Source organism: Amblyomma mixtum, chromosome 9 (genome assembly GCF_055824585.1).
Source record: "Amblyomma mixtum isolate Tamu chromosome 9, ASM5582458v1, whole genome shotgun sequence".
Classification (NCBI taxonomy): Eukaryota; Metazoa; Arthropoda; class Arachnida; order Ixodida; family Ixodidae; genus Amblyomma; species Amblyomma mixtum.
In genome coordinates, this window is record NC_143020.1 from 82,797,001 (window position 1) to 82,816,399 (window position 19,399).

At 47.9% G+C, this 19,399-nt stretch overlaps 1 protein-coding gene across 3 annotated transcripts in view; it reads right to left on the reverse strand.

Annotated features, from left to right (window-relative positions):
- The window catches only part of LOC149329881 (prestin-like), an 89,365-nt gene that overhangs the window by 58,399 nt on the left and 11,567 nt on the right, over positions 1 to 19,399 (reverse strand). The window contains exon 2 of one of the 3 annotated variants that reach the window (XM_089559678.1): positions 14,267 to 14,374. The exons of 1 other annotated variant lie outside the window; for it this stretch is intronic. In XM_089559678.1, the coding sequence (XP_089415804.1) occupies positions 14,267 to 14,297 (31 nt within the window). In that variant the 5' untranslated portion in view covers positions 14,298 to 14,374. Of the gene's footprint in view, positions 1 to 14,266; positions 14,530 to 19,399 lie in introns of those variants that run through there. One more of the 3 variants, XM_089559677.1, reaches the window with a different exon arrangement.

Here is a 19,399-nt window from a genome sequence, read left to right on the forward strand (position 1 = left end):
CGAGCGCAGACACCGCTTAGAGGAGAAGCAGACAGTGTTCAGAGGAGACCCAGGCATTGTCAATGCCGGGCGTACACGGCACGCAACCCCCAACTAGTGCGTATTACAACATAACGCGTACGTTACGGGCGATCAATATTCGAGAGCTATGACCTGAAAGGCATTAAACAGCGCCGACAAAACAGGTGGTTATTGCCTCCCTGGCCATTCGCGACGGCGCGTGTCACGCCGTCGCATGCAGCAACTGAATCCTGCCTCAAAACATCCGAAACTAAGAGCATCTGTTCAGGCGAAGGTGACACCGTAACACGTGAGGGCCTGCATTGCAACCGCTGGTGTTCAGCGCGGTAAACCCCGAGGACCTAACCGAATCCCTCGGCTTTGTGCCACGGATAATTGTTCGGTCCGTATTCAAGTAGCCAGCTGAGCGAGCTGCTGTAAATACACGGTAAATAAACTGTGTACAGCGGATCTCGTCTACAGTCTTTCCCGCGCAGTTTAGTTAAACTGACACAGTTAGTCGACAACCCTTCAAACTTGAATTGGTTTTAAAGTTTCCCAACCGCAGGCGATGGTTTTCGCGACTACAGTTCATGTCCCGCCGGCCAGTGGTGTACATGCGCTAATGGGCCCTGGAACTCTCTTGGACGTCTTCGGGACGTCTTGAACATCCACAGGACGTGCATGGGAGTTTTATTGTCCATTGCATGCACTGAGAGGTGCCTCTTGAGGCACAGCACTTTCAAGGTGTTCAGTGTTCCCAGACCCAGTCAAAAACAGACCATGCATGAATCGGAGGAGTCTCTTCGAAACCCCATATGCCTAACCGATTCAACGGAAACTGATGTCAGTGTGTTTCCCTCTAGGCAACCTACGGTGCATGCATTTCCCTATTCCATGCTGGTTTTGTTGGCTTTATTTGCATCGCCGCGCTCAGCGTGCAGCCTATATGGGCCCAGCAACAATACCTTCCACTTCAAAACTAACAACTGCGTACATCAGCTCATTCTCATCCAAGAACAGCATCAATAGCGCAAATTCAATAGCGAAATGAGGCTCACCGAGCTCAACGAAGCAAGGTTAATCGAAACCAGTGCAAATTAGATGAGAACTTAAAAAAGTGAGATTAGGTTTCTCTTATTCGAAAGTGACTCAACGACAGCATAATCAAAGAATAGCCAGGATTAGAGAAGTTGCCCGTTTCCCTCTCCCCATATCTTTGTCCGCAAAGCGCCGGTGCCACTGCAATTTCACCACTATTCCACTCACGGCTGTGGAATATATTGGCATTTCGTAAAGTAAGAAGACATTCTAAATACGACAAGGCGGTAGCGTTATTAACAGTGGATCTTTATCGTTCACCCGCAGTCTGCAGTTCTGCAGGTGAACAACACGTATAAGCTAGATAGGCTGTGGACATTCTTGCCTCGCGAAATACGATGGCTGGTGATGTCAGCCTGCGGCAAGAAAAATGTCTTAAACGTTTTAAACTAAGAAATTCTTTTAGCTCCGATTCTCAACAAACTAAGCCGAACACTTTCCGAAAACAAGGCGAAACTGTGCAACATAACTTCGAACCTGAAGCCAAATGTAAAGAACAAAGTCGAGCATGAAGTCGACCATTTCCGACCCGTTCCGAAATTTTCCGCCAAAACAGAGCCCTGGACAAAAAACTTCAGCCCTGTGAAGGAATGGAACAAACGCCTACGAAAACGGAGCACATATTTTTTCGGTACCCCAAACGACACGCTACTGCTGTGACATCTTGCGCTAAGTATTCTGTCTAGTATTCTCTCGCACTACTGTTGTAAATAGTCTCCGTTGCCTAGGCTTCTAAAGGCTGCGTGGCAGTAGTTTCCCCACCGTGGTAGTGCAATGGAGCCGAATATGTGAAGAGATGTAATCGCTCACATATATGGCCTTATGGAGCCGCACAAGAAAGTGAGAAGGCAGCTTTATGTAGCCACACAAGAAGATGAAAATACGGTCTTATGTAGCCACACAAGAAGGTGAGAAGGTGGTCTTATGTAGCCGCACAAGAAGGTGAGAAGGTGGTCTTATGTAGCCGCACAAGAAGGTGAGAAGGTGGTCTTATGTAGCCGCACAAGAAGGTGAGAAGGCAGTCTAAAGCGAACCTAAACCCGAAGAGAAGCATGCCAGTTAAATGGCGCTTCAAGCAATGAAAGCACCGAGGCACGCTCAGCGCGCTCTGAAGGACTAAAGAAGAAAAGCTCACTGAACGCGGAGGGACGTGAAGCTCTAAATGTGGCAGAGGACGCCGAGTGAGCTGTTCAGCTGGAAGAGAAGCGAATTAGGACGGCAGTTTCGTCAAACCACGAAAGCAGCTTCTACTGTGACGATGCGCTGCCCACGTCGAAGGATAGAAGCGGGTAAAAGCGGCAGCCCGTTCAGCATCCAAAAGACCTGGCCATGCCCGGTCGCGGCTACCGCCATGATGAGACGTCTTAGGATGGGCTAATTATATCCAGCGGCTCATTTCATGCCTCCACCTGTTCTGAACGAAGAGATGCACAAGTTTTAGAGCGCAGCTCTTGGGCGCCCGTTTCTGCGTTTCGCGACGTCGCCGTTCTCCGTTGTAACCAGCAGTGGACACCCTTTAAGCTGCGAAAGCAGTGGAGAGGGAGCTTGGAAAGGAGAAAGTAAAATCGCAATCTCCTTCCCCCCTTAGCAACCGGCGCGCCAGTGGGGGGCGCAGCTGTGCATAGTAACCGTGACGTCACACAGAAGCGGTAGAACGAGCGCGCGCGCGTCGGCGGTGGCAGCTACACCGCCGCTATTTCGCCGGACGTCTCGTTGCAGGCGAGTGAGTGAGACTCATGGTTCCGAAGCGGCCCAGTGATTCTGCGCCAAGCGGTTACACCTCAATCATGCTTTAAGCTTCGTGGCGGTATTGACAGATGTGCGCTGCATGTTTTAAGCACTGATAACGTTGTGCCAGAAACACTGCCACCGGCCAGGGTGGGTGGGGACTTTAATGTAGATATAAAGACAAGCAGGAATTTCCTACCACTTATGCGGGAGAACATCTTGTTCCTCTCGCTGGTAACGGCTCCCACAGCTGTGACAACCTCACGAAATACTTGCGCAGACCTAGTCTTTGAGAACCAGGCATTGCTGGAGCAAGTCGAGCATATATCCATCTATTTCTTCGTCCACAAAGCTTCCTTCATGACAATCAAGGACTGTTAGTGGAGTGGTTCTTGAAGGAATATGTGTGAAAAATAACAAATTGTCTGTAATTGTGCATAAATGTCTTGCTCTAATTATTTTCTTCAATTTATCGATAAGCTGGAACAGCTGATGAGCTGCGCTCAAATTTTGCATTAGAAATTTTGCATCGTGGGCAATTTTTTCAACATATGGCGTTCCTTTTAACCGCATTACAGGTCACGGCAAGGAAATGTCTGCCAAGCGTAATTTTTCTAACCTAAGTACTACCATTCAAAGTACTTTCGGCAGCTCGAGGGACAGCTAATAGACTATCGAAGGATGAGCTACGAAGCGGACCAAATATAGAAGTTGCTTGTTACAATCGATGGCCGATAGCCGTACATGTCTCAAAGCCGATGGCATGTGTACAGGGAATGCTATGCTCTGGCATCTTTTTTGAGTAGCGATGTTTACATGAATGCGACAACTGGCGCGTCGCATCGCATCAACTTTGTAGCGCATCGTTTTGATTTAAACGACGATAATGCACTACGATAGCGCGTTGAATCAATAGCTGCGATTACATGAATGGGACAGAAGTCGACTCCAGTCAGCACTTTGAGGTAAAGAGGGTTTTGAGCAGGAAAAGCGTGACTCGTCCTCTACTCTCTTCCTTGATGTGTTTGCACTTTCCTGAAAGAGTGGACTGGAGTCGACTTCTGCCGCATTCATGTAAACGTGGCTAATGCGCTAGACTCAGAGGCAGACTAGACCGAGGAAGGCAAGTCGACATTTGTGGTGAATGAAAACAGGTTTCGAAGCACTCCTCGTCCTCCTCTATTACATTTCGTTAGGTGTTTGCCGCCACGTTAGTCTTAACCGAGCGTCGCCTACCACCGAGGCCATCACGGGCTGATAATTTACAGCCCTTGGTTGCAGACTGAGCAGAGTTATGCCTGGAAGCGCCATCGCTCGTTTTATTCCTGTCAAGCCTATAAATTGTGTGTGCGTGTTGGCCTTGTGCTTTTCCTCGTGTGTGATATGCCATTCGCGCGCCTGCCACAACCTGACCATGAGCAGGAGACTGCGCTTCAACTGAATGAACTATCAGCATCGGCAAGTGCGATGCTTGCAGTTCGCGTGTGTTGTCTTCGTCGTCGGTTGCCTGTAGGGTAATCGTGGCACGGTGTTGAAAGATGAAAAAATATAATCGAAATGCGTTCACACTGAAAACCTGAGCGAGCGATCGAATGTCTATGGCGTCGAGAAGCACAATTCCTCATGTACGCCCTCGCTGCTTGCTTGGCCATGGCGAGTGGAATAATTTTGACTCAGAGCTGACGACAGAGTCACTCCTTTCACAAATTAAACGTTCGGGAGATAACAGCGAGCTACGTGACTGAAACGAATCCGCTTCTGAATGTGGCAATGCTTGCTTGCGGTGATACGCGCGATAAAACTGAAATTCGGTCTCATCTGCCGCTCACGTAGGGCTGTTCATACTACGAGCGATAAAATCAATTCATTCAAAACAATACGCATTCTTGCGTTCCCCGCGCCCGCCAGCGCTCACTGGCCAACAAATACCAAAAGAAATGTGTAATTACAGGTACTGATAGGCTGACACGTTAATAACGCTATTACCGCTTGCTGAGAGGCAAGACTGCCACGCCTGCATTGAGGATTCCAATACCAGTTGGGTAGGGGCACTGCTCCAGTCGTGACATTTGTTGGACGCCTGACAAGTTATGCATCGTCTAATTGAGTGGACCTATTTACAATGCATTCGATGTGCTTTCAGTTGAACGATTACAATCCATGGCAAAGTTCCGTCTCGAGATTACCATGTGTTCTTTCGTTGCGGTCGCTGCATCTTTGTTCACTTTGTAGTTGGGTAAAAAGTTTGTCTCGTAGCTTCCATCCATGCCATGCTGTGCAAATGCGATTAGTATTTTCGTACCAACGCCACGTTTGTTTTTCGTGACATGTGTGGTAGTGAATGAAAGCTGCGGTCAAATTTTAAAGGTAGTCCGTCGTCGCAGTCCGTCCGTCGTAACCAATGGGTATATTGCCATGAGAACCACTGGGTGGGTGGTTACCATGCAAGGAGGGAGCCATGACGTGAGCGGACGGTTACCGGGAGAGCGAAAGAATTCCCCAACCGGAGGATGGTTAAGAGCGTGTGAGCGCGAAACCGGTACCTAGTAACCGTTAAGCGTAGAATGTTGGGCTAGTTGGTTGGTAGTACTATTGTGAGACATTCCAGCGGCTAAAAAGACAGGGACGAAGGTAGACGAGACAGGACGAACGCCGGACTTCAACTGAGGTTTATATCGCCGGACAGCTCACTCGTTATCTGGCGGAGGTCACCTAGCTGACCACATTCGCCGTTGCCCACACAAGCCAGCATGCAAGGCGTTTTTAGAAAGAACAAGTGTGATGAGTAAGTTTAAGACTGAAAAGAGCCGAGAAATTTTTTAAGCGTTCAGCATTTTCAATGATAAAAAAAAACTGCGTCAGCAGCCCTTCTGTGACATTACGCAAAAAATAAATAGATTACCTGAAGTCAAACGGGTGGATTCAGCCAGGTAGGCAATGAATAGAAGGTGCGCCTATGTGGCAAACATGAGTGGCATGGCACAGGCACCTTCTGCATTTTTTTTAATTATGGGTTAATCTTGTCACGGATTACTTTTCCTTGCGCCCCCTTTTGTATATTATAGCTGTTTGTGAAATAAACTTCAGTTGAAGTCCGCCGTTCGTCCTGTATCGTCTACTTTCGTCCCTGTCTTTTTAGCCGCTGGAATGTCTCACAATAGTACCTAGTAACTGACCGGAGGTCAGCTATCCTAGCAGGAGACGAGGGTTGCCGTTAAAGGGGTAGTGCGGTAGGAGGAGGGTGTGGCGAGAGTGCAGGAAGGCTTAGCATGGTAACCATCCGGAACGTGGTTACCGTGGAAGCAGGGAGGGTTGGCTAAAGCGGAGCAATGTAGCACGGTCCATTTGCGGCAGCTGCTGCGAAACACTCCGCCCGAGGAGAGCATCATCGGCGGCGCTGTATTTCTAGAGCGGCAGACTGATGTGGAGGCCTACACGAAAAGCGGCTATGTGCGGAAAACCTTAAAAGAGCGCCCTATACTCCGTTTCATACATCAGGTGCAACGCTGTAAACGCTAGCGCTCATGCCTGCGCTGCCTACATCCACGATCAGAAAGTTGTGCGCTCCATGTGGTCAGCGAAAAATAGTAAATGTTTCGCCTGCAGGCTTATTACGTTATACTTCTGTCATGAGCTTGATTCAATGCGCTCTTATTGCCGACGACAGGCTGTCACTTTCTCGTGCCTTTGACCACTAGGCCACAAAACAATCGCGGAGTCACCTGCTTCTATTTTTTCCGGCGGTCTACTTCTGTACATTTCACTGCGTTGCACCTGGTGTATGAAACGGAGCACAGAACTATAAAGATGTGAGGTCGCTCTCAGTTTCCCTACCACAACATATCGTAAAGTACAAATACCTCAACAGATGGCCTTGAGTCTAGCGTTAACCCCTAGTAACCATCCTGTCAATATTTTATTTTTCCATCCAGCTTTTTTTACGTTTTTGTAATTGAAAAGTCCGAAACACCTGCTTTGTGCCTCGCTGTAAACGTCGAGAGCACTGAACTTGCACTTGGAACACAGCCGTATTATTTAAGTGAGCATCGATGCGTATCCCAAAGCACGGACTTCCCTGTAGTCTTTACTTGGTAGGTATTTAACATTGTTTGTTTGTTTGTTTTATGGTGTTTAACGTCCCAAAGCGACTAAGGCTATGAGAGACGCCGTAGTGGAGGGCTCCGGAAATTTCGACCACCTGGGGTTCTTTAACGTGCACTGACATCGCACAGTACACGGGCTTCTAGAATTTCTCCTCCAAAGAAATTCAACCGCCGCGGCCGGGATCGAAACAGCGTCTTTCGGGTCAGCAGCCGAGCACCATAACCGCTGAGCCACCGCGGCGACAGGTATTTAACATAGAGTGCCCTGTAAATCAAATGTGTATGCCGCCATGCGTTTTCGATAATAACAGGATAGATTCGTATAGGCCTTGAATGGAAGTGGTTCCCTTCCACAGTTCGAACGAAAATGTCGCAAATTGAAATTTATCGAAATCCAGGGTGTTTCTATTGGACAGTAAACTGCTAGTCAGGGCAAACTACACATGATGGGGTGCAGTCCCAGTAGAAAATTAAAACAGAACCTTTTCTCTGCTTACAACATATTTTTGTAGGGTTTTAGCCATGCATTTTAAGACACGCATAACTGGCTTCCTGGGTCAGTGGACAGCTCAATTGTGCTTTCATATATGTGGAGGTGTTGTCTACCTAAAAAAGCTGCTTTCGCGCAATATTTCTTGCTTATCGATGCTAAACGAGCAGCCATTTTTTTTTTAAATACTTTCACTCTCCCTGCTTCCTTGAATGTTTTAATAACTGATCCTGTGGTTAAACTTATTTTGTTAGAATTTTAGTTAAGTTTCGTTTAGTTTAGTTTATGGGGTTTAACGTCCCAAAGCGACTGAGGCTATGAGAAACGCCGTAGTGAAGGGCTCCGGAAATTTCGACCACCTGGCGCTCTTTAACGTGCACTGACATCGCACAGTACACGGGCCTCTAGAATTTCTCCGCCAAGGAAATTCAACCGCCGCGGCCGGGATCGAACCCGCGTCTTTCGGGTCAGCAGCCGAGCACCATAACCACTGAGCCACCGCGGCGGCTGTTAGAATTTTCATATTTTTCCACTGAAAATTTTCTGGACCACAGCCCCCATAATTACTCTCACTAGTGTAAATCAGTGATTAAAACAAGTCCTGACGGTTGCAACGCAACTGCATTACAACGATAGAATCATGATGATGACGAATTTTTATGGCGCCATTGCACACGGGTTGTTTCTTTTACTCAAGGTGAGGTCAAAGACCTATTTTCCAAACATGTCACCCTAAAGAAGCCGAGCACCGGGCAGGGGAAAGCTTGCACCCCTTGCACCACCGGCGGACACCTGGAGGCACTGGGGATCGACCCCGCACTTTCCGCATGCGAGAACGACGGGTGAATCTTGGAGCTTTCCGCTGGCTTTGGAAATGGTTGTGTAGCGCTGCTGGAAATAGCGTAACTGCGTTGAATACCTTTCTGAATGCTAGCCGATACAAATGTTTTTAGACGCGTCCGTGCAGCAGGGTGTAAGTTGCACGCCATCGCGGCTGGGTATGGCAGAAATGGGGACATCTCTAACAAGCCGACAAGCCCCAATCATGGCCGCCATCTGTCGTAGTTGCTTCAAAGCTCCCGCTGAGATGGCGCTACTTATACGCGGCTGTTGTCTCGTGCCGAGTACGAGTGATACTGGGTACGTGAACATAGCCTTGCAAGGAGGCTATTTCCTATGTTTTGTCCGTACTTGCTTTTATTATTTGCTTTCGCCTTCGTCTTTGGCTCTAGCTCCACCAAGCCGCGTTTTCAGTGGAATAAAAAAATTCCTGCAAGAGATGATTAGAGAAGAATTAAAAATAGCTGAGGCTTAGCTAAGGTTAAGCCTAGTCAGATGCGAAGCATATTGATGGCTTTCCTTGGTTGAATACTTGGTTAATTTAGTACAACCACTAGAAGCCTTCGTCGTGGGGGAAGACAACGGCATGGCTACAGCGGAACGCCGACTAACCCCGAGACGCGCGTTGGGTGAGCGCCTGGATTGCCACGGAAGCCGCGTCCGCCTGCCCGGTGGAGCGAGCGTTTCACCTACACCGAGTGTGAACGCGCGTTCGAAATGCGCGGGAGTGTGACGTCACCATACCACGTGATTCACATGGCGTGCAACCGCAGCGACGGCACAAGTTGGAGCCCCGTCTGCCATCTGTCGTGACGTCATTGTGTCACGTGGTGTGACGTCATGTGTCACGTGATTTGGAGGCGCACAATCACAGCGACGGCGCGAGGTGCGCCCCCGTTTCTCCACTGCCGTGACGTCAGCGTGTCACGTGGTGTGGCATCATCCTGTCACGTGATTTGGAGGCGCACAACCACAGCGACGGCGCGAGGTGGGCCCCCGTTTCTCTACTGTCGTGACGTCATCGTGTCACGTGGTGTGATGTCATGTATCACGTGATTTGGAGGCGCATAACCCCGGTGAAGGGCTGAAGTGGTAGCTAAAGTAGTATGCTTCGCATAAAATGCTATGTAGACTACATGGCATTTCAGGCTAGTTGGTATGACAGAGTGATAGATACACAGCGCAAAAAACAGCAGGGACACAAGTGAGTGTGTGAAGCTTACTTGTCTCCTACTTATCGCGTGCGCCATCTCACCACCGTGAAGTATTTCACATTACGCCAGCAAGAGACTACCCTGCCATATTCAGCGGTCCTCTTATATGTGCAAGTCTCGCTTACAGACCCGGTGTAGGCCGGGTGTCATGCGGCGTTCTTTCAGACGAAGTTTTTCAGAAATATTAGCAAGTTAGCGCATATCAACTTGGGTATCAGTTAATGGCATAAAACCATCAGCATGCATTAAACCCGAGAGTCCTGGCTATACAACTGTTACTCTTAGTTTATATGAGAGAGTATATTAGTTAAGCGCTCTCAGCTTTATTTCCATGTTTATCAGCGAGATAATGAACACCAATGATGAGAGTAGACAAACTGCCTTTATAGGTTGCCGACATTGCTTGCTGCTCTCGTCATCTATTTCCACGCAATTCTAGGATTTTTAATAGACAGGTGAATATCTATTAGCAATTCTATTATCTCAAGATTGATACCCTCATCTTTGACTATCTTTGAAGCCCAACTATTTTCTTTCCTTTGATAAAGGAGTGTTCTCCATTAGAACAGAGTCTTTCTCTTTTATTTTGCACGACTAGCCAAGATGTCATGGGGCTAAATAGGAGTTCCGAGCTTCGATGCATTTAAATCTGCAAGTTTTTCGCGGTTTGAAGCTATCCACGGAGGCTATAAACTCCCACGGTTGTGTTTTCAGCAGCTTGAGTTTTCCAGGTTCCTTCTTTTCAAGAGCTGAACGATTGGCAAAATACAACTAAAATTGTTTTACAGATTCCTATCGCGACAGATCGGCCATTCATTCGGTGCAGAGACGCTCGAAGCCCTTCATACACGTGTCGAAACTTTCACTACCAGTCATGGAGCTAAGATTAATGGAACTTTTGGCGCACATGTTTTATCAGTCCATGCAAATAAGCTGTCGTGCGTGTCACATTAAACACGCAGTTCAATAACATGTGTCCCGTATATAGCTTAGAGCCATACGCATGTTGAGAGAAAATGAAGTAATGGCTGCCATTTAATGCACCGTGCAGCCTACTCCGTACGTGGAGAAATATTTTAACTCCTTAACACTTCTTATATTTTATATATTAACTTATTAATCATTTTACTCCAAGAGTGGGTCGCCTCAGTTTCACTGAGTGTTCCTTTTTTTTCATAGCTGTTTTGTTTTGGCATTCATGCTGTAGGATTGTGGTTAAATTCTAGGCATGGTCGCTTTGATTAAGCTTGCAACCGATGTACGGATCGATTTGTCAAACAAATTATAGAGAGCTTCGTGAATTATTACTGACCCGAACAATCCAATCATGAATGTGAATCTTATGGGAAGTGTTTACGTGCGGCATCAAATTCTCCACATTAATATGTAGGTTTACTAAAGACGTGGCATATATTGAAAGGCAGCAGAGGCAAACCAGTTAAAAGGCTTCAAGCAAGAGGTTCATTGCATGAAGTTCTTTACGGCACTCGATACCGCGATAAGTTTGCTCGAGTTAAAGATACAGCTATGAACTGCGCTGGCAAATGAAGGATGTAGTCACAAAGCGCAATCTTTAAACATATCAAAAAGCACGAATACTTGGAAACGTCGTAATGTGAACACTTTCGGCGTAAAAGGACAAAGTCATCAAATGATAAACCAGAATATTTACAAACAGGCAGTGCAGATGCAAAGACTGACAAACCGACTCAAAGGCAGACTGCGCAGGCTTAAACGGCTTACTGTTGAATAATCATTGCAAAAAAAGCCTGGTTATTTAATGCCGCCGTGAGCCGAGATAAATCCGTGTGATGGAAATTTTAACGTGCGCGCTTTAAGAGCTAATTTTAACCATGCCATGCACGCTAAACCGAATCAACGGGCCTCCTTTTCGCAGCGTTGCCACTTCAAAGCTGTTCACCAAGCACAAACCCACAGCGCGCAGCCATTTCTGCGAGCAACGAAACGGACCACTTCACACTTGTGTGACTAGTTTTCCACGTTGATGGAACGGAATCAGTATATTGTAGTCTAATAATTTGGCTGTGCAGTTGCACCCAACAGGCTTGTCACAATGTCTTATCACACTTCATTGCACCACAAAAATAATTGGTTTATTGGGGTTTAACGTCCCAAATCGATTCAGGCTATGAGGGACACCGTAGTGAAGGGCTCCGGAAATTTCGACCACCTGTGGCTCTTTAACGTGCACTGACATCGCACAGCACACGGGCCTCTAGAATTTCGCCTTCATCGAAATTCGGCCACCGCGGCCGGGATCGAACCCGTGTATATGGGGCTAGCAGCCGAGCGCCGTAACCACTGAGCCACCGCGGCGGGGCCACCGGAAAAATTTATTCCAGAGCGAAAAGCATGAGAACCTCTGACCAACGAGAATTTTCACGCTGGAACAACCACATCGGGCTGCCACTTCAACGAGCTGTGCCACGTCGTATAGTGACGCAGCAAGATTCAGCAATTTTCGCAAACGTAAGAGCCTTTGCCTCATCGATCAGTCACGAACCGAAAAAAGAAGCTGCCTTGAGCTGAACCTATTGCGATAAGAACATTAATACATTTTGCTGGCAGCTACACACCGCATCTTAACGGGCTGCCTGCTAAGGCAAAAAACATCCCACATTCTACAGATTTCTGCGTGTCTCCCTGCCATAACTAGCAATTCTGGACTAAAGCATTTTTGAACGGGAAAAATTTTACGAACGCATTTTCTGCATGTAATGTAAGATTTCACTATAACAACTGATATTTATTTATTTATTTCATAATACTGCAGGCCAGTAGATTGGCCCATGCAGGAGGGGCTATACAAGGCATTGAAAATGACAAATACTATGAAAATACATGGGGTTACAAACAATGAGCAGAATAACGAAATACAACGCTCATTCACTCCAGAAAATGCTTCTCAAAAGCTTTACTAAAATTTGAGGACTGGAAAATGGCCTCGGGAAGAGAGTTCCAGTCGGAAACAGTCCGTGGAAAAAAACTGTGCTTCAATGAGTCAGTCTTTGCAAAAATGCAGCAAATGAATTCGTGAATGGTGTGTTCGGCGCGACAATTGTTTGAGAATTGCAGGGCGGGGTATGTTTAGTTTATGTGTTAAAAGGTTGTGCATAAACAACAGAAGGGAAATTTTTCTGCGTACTTCCAGTAATGGAATATGGTTGGTTTTCATTAGTGTTGTAGGTGAGTAACCTCCTGTATTTGTCATAAATAAACCTAACCGCTTTCCTTTGCACCATCTCTAACTTGTATATGTCTTTCTTTATGAATAGATCCCATAATACCGAAGCGTACTCTAATTTGGACCTAATGAATGTTGAGTATGCAAGGAGTTTAACTTTACTTGGGGCATCTTTAAGCTTCCGCCTTAAGTAACAAAGCTTAGAAAAGGACGAGGAGCAAATGTCTGCAATGTGTGAAGTACATGTTAAGTCATGAGTTAACGTTACCCCTAAATATTTATATTGTGTAACCTCGTGGATTACATGATTTTGCAGGGTGTAGGAGAAGGAACTAAAATGCTTTTTGCGCGAAATGCGTAAGAGAACAGTTTTATCAAGGTTTAGTTGCATATCCCATTTTACGCACCACTGATGAACAGCTAGAAGCGCATTTTGCAAGATGTAGTGATCGTTCTGGTTATTTATGGTCTTAAAAAGTATGCAATCATCTGCAAAAAGCTTTAAAGAGACATTCCCGGGGATGGAAGCAGACAGATCATTTATATAGATTAGGAAAAGCAGTGGCCCTAAGACGCTGCCTTGAGGTACACCTGAATTAATTGGAAGATCGTTAGATCTGCAGCCATTAGCATCTACGTATTGTTTCCTATGTTTAAGATAAGCATGAATCCAGTTGACAAGATAAGTAGGGACGCCAATACTATCTAATTTAGAAATGAGTTTACCATGAGAAACAGTGTCAAAAGCTTTGCGGAAGTCTAAAAAAAGAACATCAACCTGTCCGGATTTATCAAGAACAACTTGGAATTCATTAACAGTAGAAACCAACTGCGTCACGGTGGACATACCCTTTCTGAAGCCGTGTTGCAAAAAGGATAAAATGTTATTTTCAGCAAGAAACGAATTAAGGTACCCAGAGACTATGTGTTCTATTAACTTACAACAAGAAGAAGTAATTGAAATCGGTCTGTAGTTAGAAATACTGAGCTTATCCCCTTTTTTATGGATTGGTACAACGCGGGCCATTTTCCAGTCCTCCGGCACATCACCAGAAATTAAAGAGACTTGAAATATCTGCGCTAAAAACTCTGATAATTGCGTTGCAAAACGTTTAAGAAAAGAATTCGCAAGCCCATCAGGATCTGCAGGATATATCTGCAGATCTCCCGTCGGCAGGCTTGCATTTTTCGTATCAACTTTTTTGCTGTCGTCGAAAGCATTCCCCATTTGTCTTCTACGACCGTGTGAACTGTACGATGCCAGCTATATAAAACAAACAAAAAATATTTTGCTACACGTCCAAAGAATGGGCCATTACCTTCAATATTTCCTTCACGGCACCTTACAGTTTCCCCAATGTTCAAATTTATTGTCCAAGGATGTTGGACATGGCAGCAAATGCAGTCCCCAGCGTTTATGCGATATCTAGATTTGGTTCATCACTCAGGAAAAAAATCTACTTACTTTTCTCCGGAATGTAAATAGACGTAGCCTCATACAGTTGTAGGCAAAGACATGGCTACTCTTAATGTATTACCCCATAATTTAGGTGCGCCACACCGCTTTCAGTGATGACAAGCTTACCTGCCGGCTCTCCGTCGTCCCTTGGTTTCATCACTTGGTGAGGTAGTCACTGGCCTCCTCGAATGAATTCCAAGCTGCCCTGTCGTCCGGGCCAGTCCTAAGTGTTCGCTGAAGTGAAGCGACGAACCTAACACACCCTCACTTCGATGTGTCCCGGGCAGGTTAAACGAGTGCACGACTACGCGCGTCACGCCTTGTGCAGTCAGCTCAGTCAGTCATCGAAGCCGCCGCCGCCTGTCTGTACTGAACACGACTTCCGGTACTGCCGAGAGCGTGCACTACGTATACAGGGAACGTTGTGACACGGGGCATGTTCCGCTAGCCAGAATGGGCCCGGGACAGCTGGCGTGGCGTGGCCGTCAGTGCACGCATCGCTCTAGAATAAAACGTGCAGGTATGCTTATCACTGCTTCCTTTCTCTCTTTTCTGCGCCTGCGCGTGCTTCTCGTGTGTGCTTTCGGGAGAGGAGGATTCCGTTTCGGCCGGGATGTCGTCCGAGCAGTGCAAGCGCTAATCTAATATTGACCATCTTTTGCTTTAAGCAAACAGCAACTCCAGATTCTGCTGCAGTGTCACGACAAAAAATACGAAAAAAAAGAGAGGACGCACTAGCTCCGCCTGAAGGCCATGACACTTGAGCATTAGTGTTTATTCGCTTATTTCTTGACTAGTGTCTACTTCTAATTACACAAACCCATTAGCGCATATCAGTAGGCACATTATGCCACGTGATACATCAAGATACACAACCACAAGACACACAACGCTTCCCTTGAACGAAGACGAACGAACCTGCTTCGTTGGCCTAGGGTTCGCGTGTCTTATACTAGCAACCCAAGGATTATGGGTTCGGTTCAAGCCTTAGTCGCTTTGGGACGTTAAACCCCATAAAACCAAACCAAACAACTACTTAACCCAATTTTTTTTAAACGTATTTAATTTTGTTTCCATCCTTACATGCAGTAATTACATTTCAGTCGTGCTAACACCTCATATTTGCAATTTACCTTAGGTTGAAATCATTTTGACGCGATAGCGCCAGGCTCCCATTCTCCAGAAAATCCGGCGTCGTCGTCGCCGGTGTAGTTGGCGTTGTGAACAAATAATCCCCGGAGAAGCAACCAGATCACGTGACCTTGTACAGTCATCGCGACTTGTCCACTGGACTGTGAGCAAACTGACCGCAGTGGCAGCTCTCAGCTAAGTGATGATAGGTCACTCGGGAAATGCAGCCCCGATCTCACAAGCCCCACCGGGGGCAGCAGCTGCCACCGCAGGGCAGTGGCGCATCGCTTAACCGCTGCACCACTGCGCCAAGAGTGGTATGAGGACTCCCAGGGATATAAGAATGTTAAGTAAAGAATGACTAATGCCGCATATATGGGCATTAATTAACCCATAATGGTATCACCTACTATGTATACCCTTAAGGTCAATCTTAAGCAGCACCGCCCCCCCCCCCCCCCATTTTTGCATTCCCCGGCTCTTGGTGTGCACTCACGACCCTCTCGACCAATCAGGATTTTCTCGACTCGCCAACGCCAACAACTACGGCGTTTCTCCGCTCTTCACGCTGTGGAGTAAAACAAAAAGGCAAGCCAGTATCCTGCGGCTGAAGATGTCACGGCAGAACGGCGTTCGTTGGTTGCGTAGGCGGGTTCTTACAACAACCAGCTGTGCAAATAGCGATGCTGATATTACAGCATTGCGTACACTGGCTCACGAGATTTACTCAAATATGGGTTTGCCCCTTTTTTATTGAAGACGGAACTACACTTTTCCAAGGACGACAACGTTCACTTTTCTCCACGCTTGCATTCTTCCCCTAAAATGCTAACATACGCAGTCTCGAGCCTGCATTCGTGGAGGGGATTGCGCGTGTCTTGCTTATTCATGTAAAGTATGTGGGTAACGATAAGCTCGTGGTCGGCGTCTCTTGTGCGTTCCGTATTTTTGGTTTTGTTCAAGCTAACCGCATTTACAATCCAGACATACCGCCAAGCCTAAGTCGAAGATCTATACCCAATGGTTAGGAAGGATGTGTCGGTGATCAGAAGGTTCGAGCAACTGCAAATCAGCCGTTATTCGTAGCGATAGCGTTCTCTTTGGCGGAACAGTATACGAGGTGTTTCAGGGAAGCCTTCCACTCATTTTTAAAACTAAGGTTTCTGTGGCAAAGAGCAGTTCTTTAGAGCGGTAGCATTACTAGACGCTCTTTAAGGGCTTCAAGCATGCGTGTATACGTCCCTGAAGCCTGCCTGCCTTTTGGCAGGTGGCCCACGTGACCGCCGGGTTGTGGGCAACCTGTAAGGTATGTACTCTCGGCGGACTTTCGCCTGCGTGAAGGCCTTGATGGAGCGTACATCTGGGTGAAGGCCTTCAAGGAAAATGTCTTTAAAGGGTCAAACGATTTTCGGTCAGGTGCCTTTATGGTTAACGCCTTTAGTGTAAACACCTTTGGGCCTAACCATGCTTTCGCATTCACAGCACGCAAGGATTTAAAGCTGCACTGAACAGGAATCTGAACTTGTCTTTTTGCCGCGGGAACTCGATCTACACGTGCCGAGCTTTCTTAGAAACTGCGATTTATTGCCCTGCATGGCCGATTTCCCTAATTAAATCGAATTAACGTCCGGCTCCCGCCTTTCTTTTTCAATAGACCCTTTAGAAAATTCAGCGCCATCTGGTGTGTGGTGCGCAAACCGCGGTACCTCCGCCATTACTTGGGCATACGCCTGCCGGTATGCTCTCGGGCCAGATTGAAAAGTACGGCGACCGGCGAAGCCACAACAAGCTCAATTTTCTTGTTTCTATGTCTTATCCATGTTCCTTGACATTGGCTCTCTGCACCAAGCTATAGTAGCTATGCCGGCATGCTGCTGTGTGCCTTTCTGCAGCCAGCGCGGCGAAGAGACGCGCACGGAAACAAGCTGTGTTTCCAGAGCACGGAGCGCACGGAGTAGCTGCATGCTTCTTTCTTCTCGTCCGTGACCTGTTCGTTTTCACATTAAAATAAATGATATAAGTATTGAAAGAGCAGCGAAAAGTTCCTTCTACCGTGTAGCCGCTCCGCTGTATAGTGAGCACAAAAATAAAGGTGCCACCTTCGGCGCACTCGAGGACATGCATTCCGATGCTGGCGACTGTTTCGGCGCGTCACAAAATCAAAACGTAGCTCAAACGCGCTTGTTTTGGATTTTCAAGCATCCACGTCCATTCATAGAGAGTTCCGTGTGCGCGAAAAACAGCACGACGATGCGGCGCGGCGAGGAGCGCCGTCGTTCTCTCTGTTGCGAGCATGCAGCAAACGACGGCGACATAGGCGGAGTGCAGCAGCAGCAGCTTTGTGTTTTCGTTCGGTCAGGGTGCCTATGCACTCTGGCTAAGGCAGGAGACACATGTCCGGCAACACGCTCCGGTCGCCGCTTCCGAACTGCCACACCACAGCAAGCAGGGACACACGCAGCGGCAAGCACTGCTGCGCCGCTCTGCCCAAGCTCCGCCCACAACCGGTGTCGCACTTCGCCGCAGCGCAGCAGTGGTGTGTACAAATATTGCAAGAACAAACGGCATCGCCTTGTTATCAGAAAGACTGCCAGCTATACTCGAGCGGCGACAAAGCATGCCAGCTGATGTTGCGAGCTTTCGGCAACGGCACCGCTCGCGGGCGCTCCGGGCGAAGAGCTCTGCGGCTGCCTGTCTGCCGTGGTCGTCGCTAGGCCTATAGGCTGCTTCGCATCGAAGCGGCAGGGGCCGGCGCTTCGGAAGTCGCCTGCGCTATGATTGAAGGCCTATTCTTCACTCCGCTTTGCCGTCAACAGCATCATCTCACAATAAAATAATAGTATGGTCAATTTCTACGGCGCCTTCAGCAGCGGAGCTAGCGGGAGCCAGTCGAGCCGGACCCCGGCGTCGGGCCAGCGGCAGCTTCAAGGCGGTTCTCGCAACAAATTCGCTCGTACCACAGACGTCACTTTTACCAGCAACTCGGTATTGACCAATGACCCAGAAAAATGATATATTTTCTCATTTCCCTATCCTAGGGTTTATTATTTACGTCGAGAACACTCATTAGCTCGTTTTTATGACGCCGGCAGATGGAATCCAGGCTGGCCGGCCGGCAGGCTCGGCTTACTTCACGTTCGCACAAGAAAACACAAAACAGCCATGCTACCAGAAAGGATGCATGCTAGATTCTGGCAACGACAGCATGCCTGTGCTAGAGTGGAGCTTTCGGCAACGACATCGCCTGCGGCAACGCCGGGCGACGAACTGCGCGCTGGTCCCCGACTGCCCTAGTCGTCGCTAGGCCTAGATGGTGAACAACTACAACGCGACTGATTTCGCACCGACGGCTAGCGCACCGGCACTGCTGATCGAGCGCCCGTATCCGGATCCACACGCATATCGCCCCGTAGTGCACCTGCTCGTAGTCGAGCCCGGTCCAAGTGTTGTTAACCCTCCTCGACAATAGATTCGACCTGCAGGGTGACACGGCAACGCACACTGTCGACGGATCGCAGTGATACCGGCTTGTAGCTTCGCTGAGAGGTGCGGCCGGACGATAGGAGTCCAAAAGCCTTTCCGAAAATCCGCCCGGAATGACAGTCAGGTCCCTCGACCACTGCAAATTTTCCGCCTGTCAACGGATCGCAGTAATACTGGCTTGCAGCTTCGCTGAGAGGTGCGGCCGGACAATAGGAGTCCAAAAGCCTTTCCGAAAATCCGCCCGGGATGACAGTCAAGTCCCTCGACCACTGCAAATTTTCGGCCATCGCTTTCACAAACGCAGCCAGACATGCCACAAGGTGGAAACTAGTGCAAAGGCTGTGCAGAGCGCTATAGCTGCGCGTCTTCCAGCCAAAGGTGCCCAAAATATGGCGCCCGGCGCCGACGAAAGTTGCTGATGATGATGCCTGCCGAGTTGCCAGACTGAATTTTCTAAAGGGTCTATTCTCCCCCGTACGGTGGGCGGAAACGACCAACGCGTGGAGCGCCTTTCACCGAGTCCCGTGGCGGCTTGCCGCTCTGCCATCGGCGGAGTAATACGTAGTAGTCCGTAGTAGCAAATAGCCCGCGCGTATTTTTGTTTCTGCGGGCTTATTTTGCGGCTATATTATCTGCGAATGAAAC